Source organism: Rhinatrema bivittatum, chromosome 5, assembly GCF_901001135.1.
Source record: "Rhinatrema bivittatum chromosome 5, aRhiBiv1.1, whole genome shotgun sequence".
Lineage (NCBI taxonomy): Eukaryota > Metazoa > Chordata > Amphibia > Gymnophiona > Rhinatrematidae > Rhinatrema > Rhinatrema bivittatum.
The window spans coordinates 314,691,503-314,710,312 of NC_042619.1; the positions used below are offsets into that span (position 1 = coordinate 314,691,503).

At 40.3% G+C, this 18,810-nt stretch overlaps 1 protein-coding gene across 5 annotated transcripts in view; it reads right to left on the reverse strand.

The window, feature by feature from the left end:
* Nucleotides 1-18,810, reverse strand: part of FRMPD4 (FERM and PDZ domain containing 4) — a 1,001,692-nt gene that overhangs the window by 370,899 nt on the left and 611,983 nt on the right. For 4 of the 5 annotated variants that reach the window (XM_029604343.1, XM_029604344.1, XM_029604342.1 and 1 more), the window contains one exon: nt 3,580-3,696. In XM_029604343.1, coding sequence (XP_029460203.1) covers nt 3,580-3,696 — 117 coding nt within the window. Of the gene's footprint in view, nt 1-3,579; nt 3,699-18,810 lie in introns of those variants that run through there. The other variant, XM_029604345.1, reaches the window with a different exon arrangement.

Below are 18,810 nucleotides of genomic sequence, written 5' to 3' on the forward strand. Positions count from 1 at the left end.
AACTCTACAAATGTGCTGCAGATAGTTTATCTGCACAATGTTAGAAACGCTCACCTTTTGTGCAAAGTGAACATTTCTGCGTGCACTTATAGAAACAGCTTTTTTTTTTTTTTACCAAGGGACAGGGCTTCCTTATTTGAGGGGGTCAGGGATGAGGGCCTTCATTTAAATCTCTATTTGCTGGAAGGTGCGGGAAGGGATTGGGCCCCACTGGACCCACCAGGATTTTTTTCACATGGGCCTGGGAGGCCCCTTTAATTTAAGCCCCCGGAAGCATCAGCCCAGAGGAAAGTAAACTACACTTTTCTAGGTGTCATTAACTTCAATCAAACAATGCAAGCTCTCAACACCTCACCAAGGAACTAACTAACCTGGACCTCACAAATGCGGACACAGCCATGAACTCATGGCTAACCATCACCCAAGCAGCTGCTGATAAAATATGCCCCTTGACATCAAAAAGTATCGATCCTGCCCATACCAACAAAAAACCCTGGTTCTCATCAGAATTAAGAACACTTAAACAAAACCTTCAACATAAAGAACAACAATGGCGGAAGAACCCCACTAATACTGCACGGGCCTCCTACAAATCCACTGTTCCATGTAAAGCGCCATGCATGGCGTATATTTGCGTTACACTGTGAACCGATGTGATATCCTGGATGAATGTCGGTATATAAAAATTTTAAATAAATAAATAAATAAATATTATTTGATTCATACAGTAATAAGCTGATTTGCATGCATGTGCATGAAAAGCAGCTCATTGGTATACTCGCAGCAGATTTACAGTACAGGAAATAATGTGTGGACACTGCAATTTGTGCATGTTATGCTGTTTTACTGCTGCATGAACACTTTTTAGCATATGGTAAATGCTGTTTACTTTCCTGAATGACTATGGGGCCTGTTTACTAAACTGTGCCAAAGTGCTAGCATGCGGTAAACGGCATCTACTCAGCTGAAGATTGCACCAACCACAATCCACCCACTTGAAGTTTTTTCTTGTACTTATTGCAAGTCCATTTTCTTGTAACCTTTATTTAGATTTGACTTTATTGGCAAATATTTCAAAGTATAATTGGAAGTGAATCATGCATTGAGCGAAACAATCTATCTCCAGCAAAGCACCTGCTAAACAGGTTACTTGAGACGTGTTCCAAGAATTTTAGTTTTCATTTTACAGTCTGATAAATCTTATGTTTAATTTTTTTTTTTTTTTTAAAGAGAGTCCTTTATAGCCAGAGCCAAGCATCTCAGGGTAGCTTTGATTTCAAGCACACAATAACCTAAGAATTAGATTAAGAATTACATAAGATCACTGAATAAAAAGCATCAATTGTTTCCTTGATAGTGCATCGATAAGTATACCAGACCTCTATAGGGTTGATGAATTGAATTCTGATAACATTGGCTGATGAAACAGTGTTTAACATGCGTATAACAGCTGATGTTAATTGGATGCATATGAATCATATGTTAATTCAGATAGTAACATAATAATTAACTACAACTCCTGAAATGTAGTTACATTTTTATTAGTGTCAATGCATTTGCATTACATTTTACAGATTTTAACGCATGTTATTTTTCAATACACTAATAGGTAATGAGGTATTTTGCATACGTTTGATTATCATAAGCATAGATTTTGCATTCACTAGTGCAAGCTAGCTCATATACATTAACAGTGCTGTTTATGCAGGTTAAGCACTTGCAATAAATAAAGAAGGCATTTAATGCACATTAACATTCGTGTTACATATATTGACCCCCCTACTAGTGATCTTGAGAATATGGAAACAGAAATGCCTAGGCTCTGTCAACCACAGATTTCTCTTTCACAAGAAGTGGAAAAGGAACTTCATCAGAGTCCTGTAAGTAGTGCTGAGAAAGGGCTGGATAGGAATCATTATTTTTTGTCCAAGACAGCAACAAATAAGTCAGATTTTCCAGTCGAGATGTATGTACAATTTGGAGTTTGATGGGAAGATGTGATTTTTCACGTCTGCTAGATTTATTTCTTTCCCAGAGGAACTATGGAAATTCTGAAGCAGATTTGTGAAAAATCCAATGCTGATTCACTGATAAGAGGAAATCTCTGGCAGACTGGCTGTGATCCACTTCAGATATTCTAATATCTGCTTTGGACTTTTCCACCAGTGCAACTTTTCCTTTCTAAAGAGGATCTCATCAGGCAAAAGATATCAGGCTCCCAGATTTCTCAAAGGTTCATAAAACTGGACAGAAATTAGATTTGCACCTGCCAGTTTTTGCACACAACCAAATAATTACATTGATCCAATTCTTAAATTAAGACTATTATATGCAAATATCTCCTCCATATTGACTCCTGATAACCAGTACACCTTATAGGTTTCAACCTGTCCTGGTGGTTCATGGAGCATAAACGCAACTGTAAATGTGATTTCCAAACTGAACAGGAGCACTCAAGGTTACATAGCACATGAGATAATGGCAGAAGGTGATCAATTGGCCTATCTAATCTGCTCAGTTATTCCTTCCCACACTGTTAAGGATTATATCACAGTGCCAGGCATTGAAGCTTGAGCGCTTGTAGAATGTCTCTCCTTATCCAAGTCCGATCTTTGTTGACTTCCTCTTTGATTCTCTACCATCTTGGGTAGATGAGCATACAAATTCCAGTACTCCATCCAACTCCCAGTAAACCCCTCCTCGTTTTGCCAGCAAGCTCTGTAATATTCTAAACAGCTACCAAAACTACCAAGACTGTTGCCAGAACACCTGGCCTCCTGGATCATACCTGGATACCGCTATACAGCTAACAACATGATCGGCTCTGTGACATTTAATTGCCGTTAAGATTAGTAACTGGTAAATGTTAAAAAGTTCCTGTCTGAACTATTTATGTTGCTACACTGTAACTGATTTCTAAGCTAAAATTTTGCAACATCAGAAGTATGGCAACCTTTCACCACTGAAGATCATACCATTGCAATAAGCCATAGTTGTAATGTATGGGAACAAGCATACAATAATTATGATGATTCATACTGTAAGTAAAGGGCGGCAGGGTTACAGGTTAAGGGGTTATACATGTTTTCTCAGCATCTTAACATTGGAATGAGGTATGCAACATTTCTCATTCCGGAAACCTGCAGTCTGGCTAGGATGCTGAATTATGTTTGCCTCGCTGTCATCTGTAGCTAAAACAGCAAGACGTTAGCACTTCTCATAGCTACAGCATGGAAGACTTTGAGCAGCCTCTCACCTTCCCACTCCTCTGTGAATTGCTTCCAATTCCGACCACGTAGAGCGGCCTTTTTTTTTTTTTTTTTTTGCAGTAGGCTCTATAGTCAGCTCAGCAGAACATTTGCATTTCTGTATCTGACACCAGAGATGGAGTGAAACTTTGTAATTGAAAGGTGAGAGAAATGGTTCAGGCACATCATCTTCTTTCCTAGAACCGACTATACTGTGGCGTGAATGCTACGAAACCTTCAAGTCAAAACACACACATTGCACACCAGAAAAACTAACATGTACGAGCTGGCAGCCTCATATTTGTAATCAGTGTAAATCTTTTCACTTTACCTGATGAAATAGTCTCTCCCCTCTCTGTTTGCTGCCATCTCCCATCCATAAGGCGGGCCCGGAGTCAAGCTCCAGGGTCCTGAAGGAGGTGGCCAGCCTGAAGATTTGGTCTTGTGACTGTAAAAGAAACACAAAAGGATTCTTAGGTTGGATCTTGCCTTAGTGCACAGAAATGAAGTCAGGGAGAAGAAGCTGAAGATTTGGGTTGTGATTCATCACACTGTGAATCATGCTAGACCCTTTTAGAAAACAATTTGAACATTTCTGCAGGAAATAAAAGCACAGAACACCACAAATGCAATACTGGAGCCTGTATTCTGCTCTTGACATCATGGTAGTTTGCAATATATCATGGCATTGACTCAAATAGTCACACACAGGAAGCAATGTTTGTCCATCTATAAGAGCACCTAACATTTCCTTCTGTTAAAAATATGGTCCTAATTTCCAGTGCCATGTTTCCAAGGAAAGTTGGATGCATTACATGCTTGCTGTTGCCCTCAACTATTTCAAGAAAATCTATTTAGAAAAATTTCTGGAATGGTTGCCATAGTGCTATGCTTCTCACATATGTACTTAGGGATGGTAACTTTGATACCGGCGTGCAGGCACACATGTACGCACCTATGCTGGCTCGTGCCAAAGGATGCGGCCATTTTATAACATATGCATGTATATGCACGTATGGTATAAAATTGGCTGTACGCACGTACATGTGTGCACAATTTTACAGAGACAAGCACATGTGTCACAAGTACAGCCTCTACCGTGTAAGTGTGGGATTTTAGTAGACTCGAGCATCAAGATAACCCCCCTAGTTAAATAGCCTCTCTTTTACCTTGTTAGCACCAACCTTTAAAACCCCACTGATTAGCTAAGACTTTTTTATTTTATTACTTACATGCCATCCATAGCAGAAGTAAAGTTATATGGTAGGGGATCCCAGTGCGTGCTTGTGCGCGTATTTACGTGCTGGTTTCATTAATAAATCCAGGAAAGCCATGCCCTACCCAGATCATACCCAAGCCCCCTTTTAAAAAAAATAATTGTGTGTACATATGCGGGCACCATTTAACAACCGTTTGGAGCAGCACGGCCCAACTTCTGTGCCTATCTCCTGGCTTTGGCATGTGTAGGCCTTTCATAATTCACCTATAAGTGAGGCATGGATGAACCAACAGGAACATTGTTTGAGTCCTAGACTGGTATAATAATCACAGCAGACACAGACTCCTAAACCTCTGCATGATCATGTTAGAATTTGGTTTGCCACTGATTCAACTGAACTCTGAATCCAGCCTAAAACATAATGGAAGGAAGGGCCAAAATTTGACCTTGTACCTCAGAGACCTATGGACTGTAAACATTCAGAATTTTCAAAATAAAATGTGGAGGGTATTTTTTGACAGGGAAGGCCAAATTTTAAACTTCTATCAAAGTAAACATTCTAGGGGTTTGCTGATACTGGATTGAGCTGAAGGCGTGTCAGGTTAAATCCAAGCTCATACCTGAAGATGTTGAAGTACTTGATTCTCTCTCCTAGGTTAAACTTCATCACTTTTCATGCCCAGGTTAAATTGCCATTCTGCTTGATAGCATTCATTTCAGTGCAAATGTATACTGAGAATCTCTGCAGTGTATTTATTTTCACATTTCAGGCATCTTTAAATTATTATAATTTTCATTAGCATTTGCTACAGAAAAGAATTATAGTTTAATCAGACAATCCTCCAAGTAAAAACAAGCCCCCATATCATGTATTCAGATGATGCTAAAGATCTTCCATTATGGAGTTTGTATAGGTACTTGCTGGGATTCATAGGGAGGCTCCTTGTAAAAGGCATTTTGGCAAGTAAAGAAGTATTTTACTCATGTAATATGATAAAATTGCTTGCCCAAAATTTGGAGGGAAAGTGTGTGCATAAGACCTACACGTGAGCACTTTCTCAGATTTGGGAGAGGCGTTCTGGATGGAGGGGGAAGGTGTCTGGGAGCGATTTTTTATTTGCACGCAATATTTTTTTAATTATAAAAATTATGCATATAAATGTTCACAGCAAACCTACCTGCACCAAATAGCAGGTGTAATTGTGTGCAGGTAGTTTTGCAGGGATAATTTAAAAGCAAAACTTATGCATGTAAGTTCGCATTGAAATTTGGTGAAACTTACGCATGTAACTGCAAACTGCAGGCTATTACAAAATTATCTCCTTAATGTATATTTTTCCCTGCAGCACTACAGAGGATTAAGTGCCCCATGCTGAAACAGCGGGAAGCTCCTTTCCTTCCTTTCTGTAAGCGAGAAACAACAGTGGCAAATAACAGTTTTGCCCTCGCATGCTATCTTTGACAGCTCAGTCTATACTCCCCTCACAGATATGCCCTGAGCCACTACACTGTCCTTACTCTTCTAGCCTATGGCCTTGTTTCTGGGCAAAGATATAAACTTATTAACATTATAGAACTGTCTGATGTATTTACATTAGCTTGGAGTTAACTATTATGAAGATATAAGATGTCATTGCAATTTGACAGTTGAATTGGAAAGGCCGTGTTTGGTTTTTAATTTTAGATTTTTAAAATTTGTTTTAATTTATGATGAATTTTGGTATTGTCTGCATTGTTGTTTTATGTTAAATTTACTTTACTGAAAATTATGATTGTTTTTATTGTACTGCCACTTGGGTAATACGCTTAATTACACGGAATATTAAATTTAAATAAATGAAATGACAGTCATGCAGATGCTTCCCTTTCAAGTATGGATCTAAATTTATCAGAAGAATATAACTTTAATTGATATTGGTATACTGAGTATCAAAATGTTATGAATTTAAAAGAAAATGTAGTCCTTTGACATTTCCTGACAATAAAAATGGCTTTTTTGAATTGATCATGTGCTGAGTACACCTGGGTGTTATACTTGAACTTGGTTTATGGGCCCTTGGGTTGTGGAGAGAGCTGACTCCACCCACAGGGAGGAGCCCTGTGGGGAGTCTCCACAACAGGCGGGGTCTCAGCAGTGATGGACACAGTAGTCAGAGATATATTTATTATACAGCAAAGGAGCAGATTTGTAAACTCAGTCCTTGATTAGGAAGACCTGAGATGGATTCTCTGGTAGTGGTCCGCAGAGCAAGGTAACCCGGGAAATATTTCCTCTTAGTAGTTCTTGTGCGTAGTGGCTCCGGTAATGGTCCGCAGCGTGGGGTAGACCGGAGGTAGATGTTGGCAGCAGGCACAAGACAGCGTGGATCCGGTAGTGGTCCACAGAGTAGGGTAACCTGAGGATCCGCACAGCAAGAGAGAAGCAGAGTAGAAGATCAGGTCTAGTACTCACTACGTAGAGTACAGTTGCGGTATCGTTGTAGCAGCAATGAAGACCCAGAGCAGGAACATGGAAGGGTCATCTGTAGAAGTAGCGAGAGGTACTCACTAAGCTGGTGAAGGTGAGACTTGCAGAGAAGGCTCTCCGAGGAGCGGATAGCCCTGAGTGCAGCAAGGCCCCCGAGGAGCGGGTACCTGAGTCACTCAGTCTGGAATGCAGGAACAGCAAGGGAAGCATCTCTGAGAAAGGAAATGAGCAAGATAGAATCCTTGCTAACTCATTGGTAGGAAGGTCCGGTAGGCTTAAGTACATGTAGGCAGTGACGTCATGCGGAGGGGATGCCCCCGAGGTTCCCGCCATGACATGGATAAGATGGAGGCAGGCGCGCGCGCACATGCCCTAAGTTACACCAGATTCAAGGTGGTGACTAGGATCACCCACGCCGTCCCGGGGACGCCAGGGAGCTCAGCGTGCAGAGGCAATGGTGGCCATCTTAGCTAGAATCAGAGCTACAGGGAAAAATGAGGTGAGCAGCAAAGGTCGCAGCCGTCTGCGACCGATGGGCGCAGCACTGGGATTGAGTTCAATCAGCTTTGAGACTAAAGGTGAAATGTTAATGCACTGTGCGGGCAACTTCCAAACTGAGCACAGAAGAGTATGGTCTTCAGGTACCTTTTCCCCACAGAATTTTGGCCATTTTTCAAAGGGAACAATTTCTTTTTGAAAAATGACTTGGAAGAAGTCCGCACACAGACCTGCACCTATATTTTGTATGAATAGGTTTTGGGGAAAATACACATGCACACTTTTGAAACATGAAAAGCACTCAAGTAAATGCTAACTTCTCCCTAATCCCACTGCTAGCAATGCCTCTCCTATCTTTATGCAAGGTTAAGCATATAGTGGTACCATGTATGTCATTTTTCTTGCAGGTAAGGCAAGGCAATTTTCAAAGCCCCATTTCCTCATGTAAAAACACTGTTGTATGCATGAAAATGGCTTTGAAAATTGCCCCCTGAATACCAGTCCTTGGAGTTTGTGGACTAAAAGAACCTAGAAAATAGATTTACATTTATCATTGGTATATTATTCTATAATACAATTTTAAAACAGAATTATGTTTTCTGTATCAAAATATGAAGATGCAATTTTTTTCTTAGAAGTTCACTAGAGTCCATACTACTTTTATTTAATACAGAGTCCTATACTCATTACCTCTAATGTTTACAGTCTATAAAGGCCCTTGCCAGTGGCATAGACGTTCAGTTTTTTCCTAAAGGAAGAAAGTTCATTTCAAGCTATGACATATACTCTGCATTTCTGATGCCAATTTCTTCAACATTTGCTTTTTAAAAGTAATTAGAGAAATATTCATGCCTGATCAGACTTTTGATGGATATCTCTAAGAAGACATTTTAGATCTCTTAGGAAAATAGTATATTCCTGAACACAGTGGTGATTTTCTGCCAGGTCGTTGACCTGGAACATTTTGTTGCTGACCTAGAACGTTTTGTTGCTGACCTACAACTTTTTGTTCTTCACCTGGAACCTTTCAGAACTTGTTTCCTTTACCCCAGTGGGAAAAAGTGAAAGGTGGAGGCCAGTGCTAGCCCTGACCTGGTGCCATTGTTTTTATTTTGGGTTTTTTTTAAAGAAAATTGTCACTGACCAAATCAAACAAACTTAACATAATTTCTGCTTTCTTTGTGCCTTGGAAAGATGATTTACCTTAAATGGTGGTATCAGTAGCTTCCATATAAAACAAAAGCTTTGCCACCTTTCACCATGTCTGTCCTGGCAAAGACTATTACAGAGAGATTCCCTACTTTTCTCTTTCTATCATCACAAACCCTCTTAGCAGAGACAAGGAAACACTTTCCAGTACAGCACATATTTATTTATTTATTTATTTATTTATTTATGTATTTATTTATAACTTTTCTATACCGAAGTTCAAATAACAGAGTTAATTATCACTCCGGTTTACATTGCAACCATAAAAACAGTGACAAAGTTGTCTTACATAGAACAGGGGGAGAGAAAAACTTGGATACAGCTTAAGCATGGGGAGTAACGTGTCAAAACTGGTAAGAACTGATAAGAGTTGGCTTTTTGGGGTAACAAGGTATTCTGAGGGAGGGGGTAGGAATGAGGGATTGGAAGGGGGTTGGAAGGGGGGTTGGAAGGTGGGGGGGGGGGGGGGAGGGTAGCGGAGGGTTACCATAGATTTAATGAAACTAAAATACATATATTAAATATATGTCATTAAATAGCATATATTAAATATATGTCATATATATTATATATATATCATATATATAAATAGACATATATTAAATATATGTCATTAAATATATGGTCATTAAATAGCATACTAATGCTATTTAATGACCCACAGGGACATAGCAAGTGGCCTTCCTTATGCTGGCAGATTCCGCCCTCAGAATGAAAGCTCTTTGCTCTGCATAATAGTGGAATGCCACATATCACAAGCCCACATTCTAATCCTATGCTGTAGCATTTAGTGTTATCTCAAGAACACCTGGTGAGCACAGCAGTTCTCGTGTTGATTCAAAAAACTCAGGATGTTAGGGTCTGCTACTGAAATTTCATTTCTCAGTAAGTTATAGTGTCAGAACTGGAGAAGGCCAGAGATGCTAAGCAAAGGGGGAGTTCAGTGGAATGCTATCTCGGCACAAAGAGAGGAAGATGAGGAAAATAAATGAACGCTATATTCACATAAAAGCCCACAGCAGCAGGGCCCTCATAACATTAGATCAGAAAAGTAAAATACAGTCCTTTATGAAGAGCATGATTCAGAGGAGGCTACTTGAACTCTAACAATACAAACACACTTTTCCAGACTGCTCTCATACTTTATTAGTTATTTACAAAAAGATGACTAATTGCAACATGCAAGCATCACTATATGAAGCAGACTATAAATCTAGCAATGATGTAGACCTTGGATTAGTCACATTACATTTCATTCTGCAAATAAAGTTGTATTGTGGTCACTACCAACAATTGACCTATCAACAACAATGACCCTTCCCTCTTTGTAACTCCGAGAGCAATAGTCACTATAAATCTATTACTGGTGAGCAATATCCCAGTCCCTGTGTCATAAACACTGTACATTTCCACGTATTAGCCTAGGGAATCTTAGCAACATGATAAATAATACAAATTCAATTCATCCAACAAAAGTCTGGATATTTATGAAGAGTTTTTGGTGCTTCTGTAAGAATTAAGATGCATCAAGCAAAATTGTTTGTGCTTTGTTTTATAAGCCGCAATAGATTTCGGACAACAGAATTTCATGGTTTATGCAATGGAGAGTAAGAGCCACAGTTTGGGTACTCTGTTTTCAATGGAGGATCCAATTTATACAAACAAGGACAAAGGATTCATGTTTCCTCTGAAAAGCCAAGACTACATTATACCATGTTGTCCCTCTGGATGTCCTACCAAGAAACTGATCATTAGTCACAGGATTCTCTTTGAAACTTTAAACGGTAAGGAACAATAAAAAGTGCAAATGCCTGAGAGTAGGTAATAGGTCATGGTGAGTAATTTACTGCCTTTAGGAGTCAAATATAAATACCTGCAGTATTGCAAGGGTGTGTAAGCACCAATGTAATAGTGCAAATATTGGACTCTGATTTTTTTTTTTTTTTTTGCCAGCTCATCACTTACTGAACGTTCAAACTTTATCTTGCCACTACCCCTTTAAAGCAAAACCACTAATCTGTGGCAGCAAACTGTGGAATTTTGGAATTAAGTTTAGTCCTTGCTCTTGGAAAATGCAAAATCTCTGGTTAAGAACATAAGAACATGCCATACTGGGTCAGACCAAGGGTCCATCAAGCCCAGCATTCTGTTTTCAACAGTGGCCAATCCAGGCCATAAGAACCTGGCAAGTACCCAAAAACTAAGTCTATTCCATGTTACCATTGCTAGTAATAGCAGTGGCTATTTTCTATGTCAACTTAATTAATAGCAGGTAATGGATTTCTCCTCCAAGAACTTATCCAATCCTTTTTTAAACACAGCTATACTAACTGCACTAACCACGTCCTCTGGCAACAAATTCCAGAGTTTAATTGTGCACTGAGTGAAAAAGAACTTTCTCAGATTAGTTTTAAATGTGTCACATGCTAACTTCATGGAGTGCCCCCTGGTCCTTCTGTTATCTGAGAGAGTAAATAACCGATTCACATCTACCCGTTCTAGACCTCTCATGATTTTAAACATCTCTATCATATCCCCCCTCGCCGTCTCTTCTCCAAGCTGAAAAGTCCTAACCTCTTTAGTCTTTCCTCATAGGGGAGCTGTTCCATTCCCTTTATCATTTTGGTTGCCCTTCTCTGTACCTTCTCTATCACAATTATATCTTTTTTAAGATGCGGTTGCTGTAGGTATGTCTCTTATTCAGACCATGCATGCAACAGGTATATTTCTGTAGGGATTTGTTTACAATTATGCTTAAAATCTTTTGCAATGGTTTTTGTTATAATATAAACCGAGGTGATTTGTAACTTGTTACATGAATATCGGTATATAAAAGTGCCAAATAAATAAATAAATACGTGTACATAATATGGAGTTTGTTCATGCTTAATGGGTTTGAAGTGCATCTAGAAAAGGCCATTAATGCCAGGAACATTTTTCTTTATGATTTGACTCTTCATGATATATTTTAGGCTCAGGAATGAATGGATCAGATGTTTTCATGTAATCTTGTGGGGCTCATTATCTAGTGTCCTAGGTCAAATAGTAATGTTCAGGTCTAAAGTAAACACATGGTAAAAAAAAAAAAGAGGATTAGAGCAGGCATCTTCAGGGAGCATGACTAATATAGATGGTACACTGAGTCTGATCATTGGGCTGTAGGGCATTAACACTATTGTACCTTTTTTTTTTTTAACTCAAAAACTGTATATTCCAGTACAGTATAAGGATACTACTAACCCTCTAGGATTACATAGCCTGATCCTGGTGGTGCAGAAGTGAGAAGTAGACCATTCTTTCAGGAACAGTAGGCAATGTTTTCCTTTACTAGCCAAAGATATTCGTTTCTTCCCCCTCCCTTTATTTCCAATTTTCTTTTTATGCTATATAATAAAATCAAGTGTCTATCTATCTGTAACATAGCTGAAGGCTTCCTATTGGTCAAAGCAAATCCCAGGAAATAAGTGCATATGGTTGCCATGGTTACTGTTTTGCACGGCTGCACCTCTGGCCTGGATGGCAGGCGGAGACAGGCCCCACATGAAGCTCTTTCCCCATCCTTCTTCCTCCTTCTGGGGGGAAGTGAGAGAGGGGAGGAGGTCAGAAAGGAGCAGCAGGGAGAGGGAAGGGTGAGAGGGAATCAACCGAATATAGAGGCCACCATGAAATATTTGAACTGTCAAAGCTTGAAATTTTTGATGGACATGCTGCTAGCTAAATTTATAATAAAAGCATAAAGATTTAACTTCTTGAGGAAAAAGACATCAGTCACAATTTAACAAACCATAAGAATCGTTGCCGAAAGTTACCTAATACAGGCTTAATTTAGCTGTCCAGATAAATGGAAGAATTTAAATTAAACAAGAATGAAAAGAAATTTCTACTAGAAATCATGTGGACTGAACAAAAAAGCACAAGCTGACCAGAAAAAAAACAAACAAACAGAGCAAATAATATATCATTTGTAACACATGATAAATCAAGCAGATAGTCAGTACTGAGAGTACTAGCCAAGGACTAGGGGGTGCTCCATGAAGTTAGCAAGTAGCACATTTAAGACTAATAGAAGAAAATTCTTTTTCACTCAATGCACAATTAAGCTCTGGAATTTGTTGCCAGAGGTTGTGGTTAGTGCAATTAATGTAGCTGGGTTTAAAAAAGGTTTGGATAAGTTCTTGGAGGAGATGTCCATTAACTGCTATTAATCAGGTTGCCTTAGGGAATGGCCTCTGCTATTACTGGCATCAGTAGCATGGGATCTTTTTAGTGTTTGGGTACTTGCCAGGTTCTTGTGGCCTGGTTTGGCCTCTGGGCTTGATGGACCCTTGGTCTGGACCAGCATGGCAATTTCTTATGTTCTTATAAGAGTAAAACAGTCTTGGAGGAACAAAAGCAAACTATATCTGCACCTGTGACAATAAACAGACATTTGGGTTGAGCTTAAAGATTAAAAAAAAAGAAAAAAATATAATGAATTGTGTCTGTGCAAGAAAACAGATATCTAAACTGAATAGTAACAGTATGAAATAGCCAACAAGAATTGAATATTTCATCTGGGAGAGGTAATAGACACCTGAATTATGTGGAGCAGTACAGAGACTTCATTGTTGTACAGTACTTCAAACAAAACCTTTTGAGAAGTCAGCCTGAGCTTACCAGGAAAAGTCAGCTCAGCAGGAGTCTCAAGTGGTGAATCTCCAACCAGCAAGTGATTATACATGTGGCACTGAATGCAAAAGAATATATAGCCCCCATCCTACTACTTGACCACATCTTTTATTTCAGGGCAATGCTCAAGTCTATTTCTAAGATAAACCAATGTTTTACTAGTGGAAATGCACTTTGAAAATTTCTCGCCCTCAATGAGGATAACATTGTGCACGTGCTCTACAATGTGCATAATTTTACACACACTGGAGTTGTTCCTGAGGGAGTGTTTAGGTCAGGAGAGGGAAATAACACTCCTAGGTGATATTTTCAAATCTATGCATGTTATTTGAAAGGGGAAAATGTAGCCACAGAAAAAGTAGATGCAAATCTCAGCAGGTACTCATTCCCGAGACAATAAATCAAACTCAAAGTATGCATTTTGATTTGCTTCACTGGTGCAAAAGCCCACAGGTAAAAGGTACCCATGGTGTTTGCTCCAATATGGGCAGTTTGATTATTGCCCCCATCATTATTACAAGGGGTAGGGAATGCGTAATAAAGCTTTAGCTCCTTAACATACTAATCTGTGTGGCTGTAGGGGTTCAGTTTGGAATTTTTAAAAGGAATTTCAGACATCTAGCCCTCTTCTGAAGTCCCTGCATTGGTTCCCTATCCACTCCTGCATACAGTTTAATCTCCTCTTTCTCACCTATACATGCCTTCACTCTGCAGCGCCTCACTACCTCTCTCTTATCTCTCTCTACACCCCTCCTTGTGCACTCTGCTCATCCAAAAGTCTCTCTTATCTGTTCCCTTCTCCTCTACAGCCAATTCCTGACTCTGTGCTTTCCACCTGGCTGCGCCGTGTGCTTGGAATGGTCTTCCTGAACTGGTGCATCATACTCCCTCTCTCGCCATGTTTAAATCCCATCTAAAGACCCACCTTTCTGAAACCACTTTTAAATCTTATGCCTGATTGTTTGCTTTTAGTCTTGTTTACTAACTTTCTTTTCTTTTTAATCATTGTTTTATGAAATATCCCATCTCTTGTCTTGTATGTTTGTCGTTTTAGATTGTAAGCTCTGTGGAGCAGGGACTGCCTTTTTGTACATTTGTACAGCGCTGCGTATGTTGTGTAGCACTATAGAAATGTTAAGTAGTAATAGTGTTATAATTAAGGGTTTGATACTGTTAGGGCCTAATGGCCTGTTGCCTGATCCTCTGAGGCTCCTCCTCCTGTAGCCCAACTCTCAACAGCTTACAAGCCGATACAGTAAAGCGCGGCCATGATTACCCCGTTTCTAACCCGCTTTGTAACCGCAATTTGGCCGCGCAAGTCCAACCCGCGATTCACTATTCCTTTTAACCTATCCTTACCGCTGCTTTAAATCAACGGATAACCCTTTCCGCCCGCGGCATGTATATGAGATGTAAACGCTCCGATTAGCTATTCCCTCCCATACAGTAACGCGCGCCCCGATTATCGCCTTTTTAACCTGCAGTTTAGCCGCGTCTTTAACCTGCTAAATTACCACCTACCCTTACCCCTGCGTTAGAGGGTAGGTGGTAAAGTTTGCCCATGAAATTTCACGGGCAAACTTTCCCCCAGCCCCTGCTCACCTGCCCTGGCCGCGTCCATGGGTGCCGGTCTCCCGTACGGGCCCGTGCTGACAGGGACAGGGACATTGACTCACAAATGTCCCTTCACTTTCTCTTTCAGCGTGCCTTCTCCCGCTTTGGCTCACAACCCTTCACTCTCTCCTCCAGCATTCCTTCTTCCGCTTTGGCTCATGTTGTCCCTTCATTTTCTCTTTCAGCATTCCTTCTCCCGCTTCAGCAGCCCGGGGCAGATCGGGTGCTCTCCGCGAGGCGGCTTCCAGCAGCCCCCGCCGGCGAAGATGCATGAACGCACGCTTGTACTTCCAATTTGGGCGCGTAAGGCACCTTCGCTGGCTTGAGCGCCCAAATGGGACGAACAGGCGGTGCGCGAGCTCATCATGCCAAAAAGATTGCACCGGCAGGCAACTGGAAGATTGCCAGAGCGGTGGAGCTAGGGCTGGGGGGTGGGGGGGGGGGGGTGCGCGGGAGGGGGCGGGGCGGCGGCTCCCCTACCTTTCCTGCATGCGGGGCAGCTCCGGCTCGCCTGCCTGCCTGCCTCCCTCCCTCCGTTCCGCCGCTCACTGCCTCCCCAACGCCATCTTGCAGCTTGTGACGTCACCCCTGATCCTTGAGCGCCCAAACGCCTGTGAAGGTGCATGAACGCACGTCCAATTTGGGTGCTCAAGCAGCGAAGGCGCATGAGCGAATGCCGTGACCTCGGAAGTCCATCCGGACGCTCAGGTCACGGTGTGCGCTCATGCGTCTCCACTGCTCTGATGCCTAAATCTTTTTCCAGTCTATGATAGTCTCCTTGCAACTTTAAGCACATTCCAAATGCTGTTTAAACTCTGACACAAGCACAAATTGTTATGATCTCTTGGCACATCTCATGTTCTCTCAAACTGGCTACCTTTAGGTGAATTGCTATTTACAGAGCTCCAGATCAGCAACTTCCTTCTCCACTTCCCTCTGTTTTCTATCCCTGAACCAGAAAAGATAGTTCTTTCTCACCCCTTCCCTTCTATTAACCATCACAGACTATAGACCTTTTCTACTTACTGCCCACCCATTTTCTGAGAACTTCACTCTCAGGGCCTATACTGGTATTTCCCTCAAAACTGTCCTCCCTGCAACATGCTTTCCCCTCAGAGTTGGTTGGACACAACCTGCCTGAATTCACTTCAATATATGTCCCTTCTTGTTTTCACACTTAACGGGTCTGTCACAGCACTCAGTGCGAAGGTAATACACTCTGTCACAGCACTCAGTGCAAAGGATTCTTAGCTTCCAGAAAATGGAAGGAAGGTTAGAGGGCTGACCTAGAACAGTTGAGATAGACAGAGAGCTATATAGAAGAAATCTTCAGGGACATAGTACAGCGGTCCTATCTCCACTCTGACAGCTCCTATGCTGCTTTGGAAGAGTAATATTACCCAAAAAGAGAGTATCAACTTTGAATGGCAGGAAGTGACCCTGTAGCTGGGATCTGCCTTCCAGGTACTATCCTTACACTAAGGATACATCCCAAAGGGCGTGTGGTGTTCAGGAGGGTAAGGCCAGGACTGCCGATATTGGTGAGTCAATCACTAAGAATGCAGATAGTTGTGTGGCTGGTGACCATGAGGACTGCTTGGTAACATGCCTACCCTGTGCAATTAGATATCTCTTAAATAGATTCATTGGTGCAGTAATTTTAATTTGGGGGAAGTTGATAATTCACAGACTTTTTTCACCTTTGAGTCATTTTCTGGCTGCTCACTGTTGCATTGTTAAGTTGAATTATCCATCAGAATTGACTGATTAGTTGCTCGCATGAATGCTAACTGATTCTCCATCTGGTCTATCCATTTACCCTTCATCCTACCTTCAGTTTTATTTCCATTTCTCACAACTAAGGAGCTTCAAAGTTTATTCCATGCTTTATTGCATTTCAATATATACCAATTTATTTTCAGTTTTTATCTGGCACCAGGGTGGGTGGGAGCTGGAGCAAAAGCTCTCAACTTTGGTGTGCTAGGGTTGTTGAGGAACTTTTGGTAGGGGAGTGGTGAGAGCTCAACCTTTGTGTGCCAGGGTGGGTGGGGGAAGATTGAGGCCATTATTAGGTTGCACCTTACTGGTGGCAGTACTACATCGGTGTTATCTCCAGCAAAGCACCAGGTCTAATGCACTTTACTATGTTGGCTACTAAATAGGATGTTTTGAAGAAGATGAAATCAGTGTTAAAATCATATGCAGACGTGTTAAAGGCCGATCTTAATGCAGCTTAGTACATTCACCAGTTAAGGAGAAATTCTGTAGAACAGACTTCTGAACAATTAATTACTTTCTCTTCCTGAGGCTTCTATGGATCCTGTAAAAGATTGCTTTATCATTTTTCACCTTTTGTTATATAAGTCATTAGCTCACCAATGAAATGGATTGGAAGCAGACACATTGAATCATGTCTCATCTGCACTACTCATCTGATTAAACTCAGTCTCAACTTATGGATGGCGTAATGGTTAAATGTGGGAGAAAATTACCTACATATCTAAAGGAATAAATTAATTCTCAGCATCTACTCTGCAGGAGATCATCAAGTGCAAGTTTTATGCTTTGACTGGACTTATGCTAATAAGAACATCTTTTCAAAGACTTTGCATCAGTAATTTCTGTCATAAGAAAATGTGGGGGTTTATACATGGAGGATTATTGGACTCGGAATTTGTATGCTTAAGGTACATCTTGATAAAACAGTAATATGCCCGAGAAGTCTCAGTGACAACCATTGCTTGACATTGGTTCCTTCTTCTTGACTTTTGATGAAGGTAACTACTTTTTGTGGTCTCAAAAACTCATACAAATGCATGGCTACTAAAATTCTGCACTGGGCACTGTATAGTGCTATAAAGTATATATACAGTATTTCCCTCTTATTGTACCTTTCACCAATAAATGATCCAGTTGTGTTTACTTAGAAGCACGGAAATGTGATGGCAGAAAAAGACCATATAACCTATTTAGTTTGCCCATCCACACCAACTAATTCATTTTTATAATCCTTACCAATCCCAGAACCCTACCTAAGCAGTGAATGAAAAGTCTACGTTTTTTTTCATCAATAGTTTCACACATTCCACAAATTTTCATATTCCCCAAACTAGTCACCATAGTTGGAAGAATTTCCATCTGAAAGGTGGAAAGTGTCAAAATGTACTAGTTCCACAGTAATTAGTAGTTAATAAATAGGAAAGGCAGGTAGATTGTGAATGCAAAGAAAAGGGTAAATTATCCTCTATTGTTTCACTAGAAATTTTTCTTATTTAATTCTACAGTGAAATACATTTTTTTCACACATTTTCCACAAAAGTGAAAACATAAACTTCACAGCAAATAGTTTGCTTCTCTTCCAAACTGGCATGTGATACCATGTTCTTATAGTTTTTCAGCTATGAGATCAGGGGGCCCATGTACTAAAGTGAATTGATGTTCAGACAACCTTATTAACATGTGCTAAAACTGCAGGTAACATGTGTAATCGAGAATGAATGTTAACAGCTCTTTTAACCTGCATTCATTAGCGTTTAAGATCAATGTGAAATAGGTAATAAGCTGCAAAATTACCTGGGAACAAGCAGTTAAATAACATGCGTTAAAACATTGAAAAGTTTATTCAGACTCATTAACACATGAAACTTAATTATACTTCAGGAGGTGTAATTAATGGCCAAAACTTTTAACAGTATTAAATACTCTAACATAAGAAAATTAATGCCAAAGTGATTTGCATGTCATTCACATAGACTGTTAACATAGGATAATTAATCATTACATAGGATAATTATTTCATATGTTAATATCCCAAATTAACCTACTTTTCTACATTGGCATACAAGAGGCCAGAATTCAAAAGGCCTTAAAACAGCTAACTTATCCAA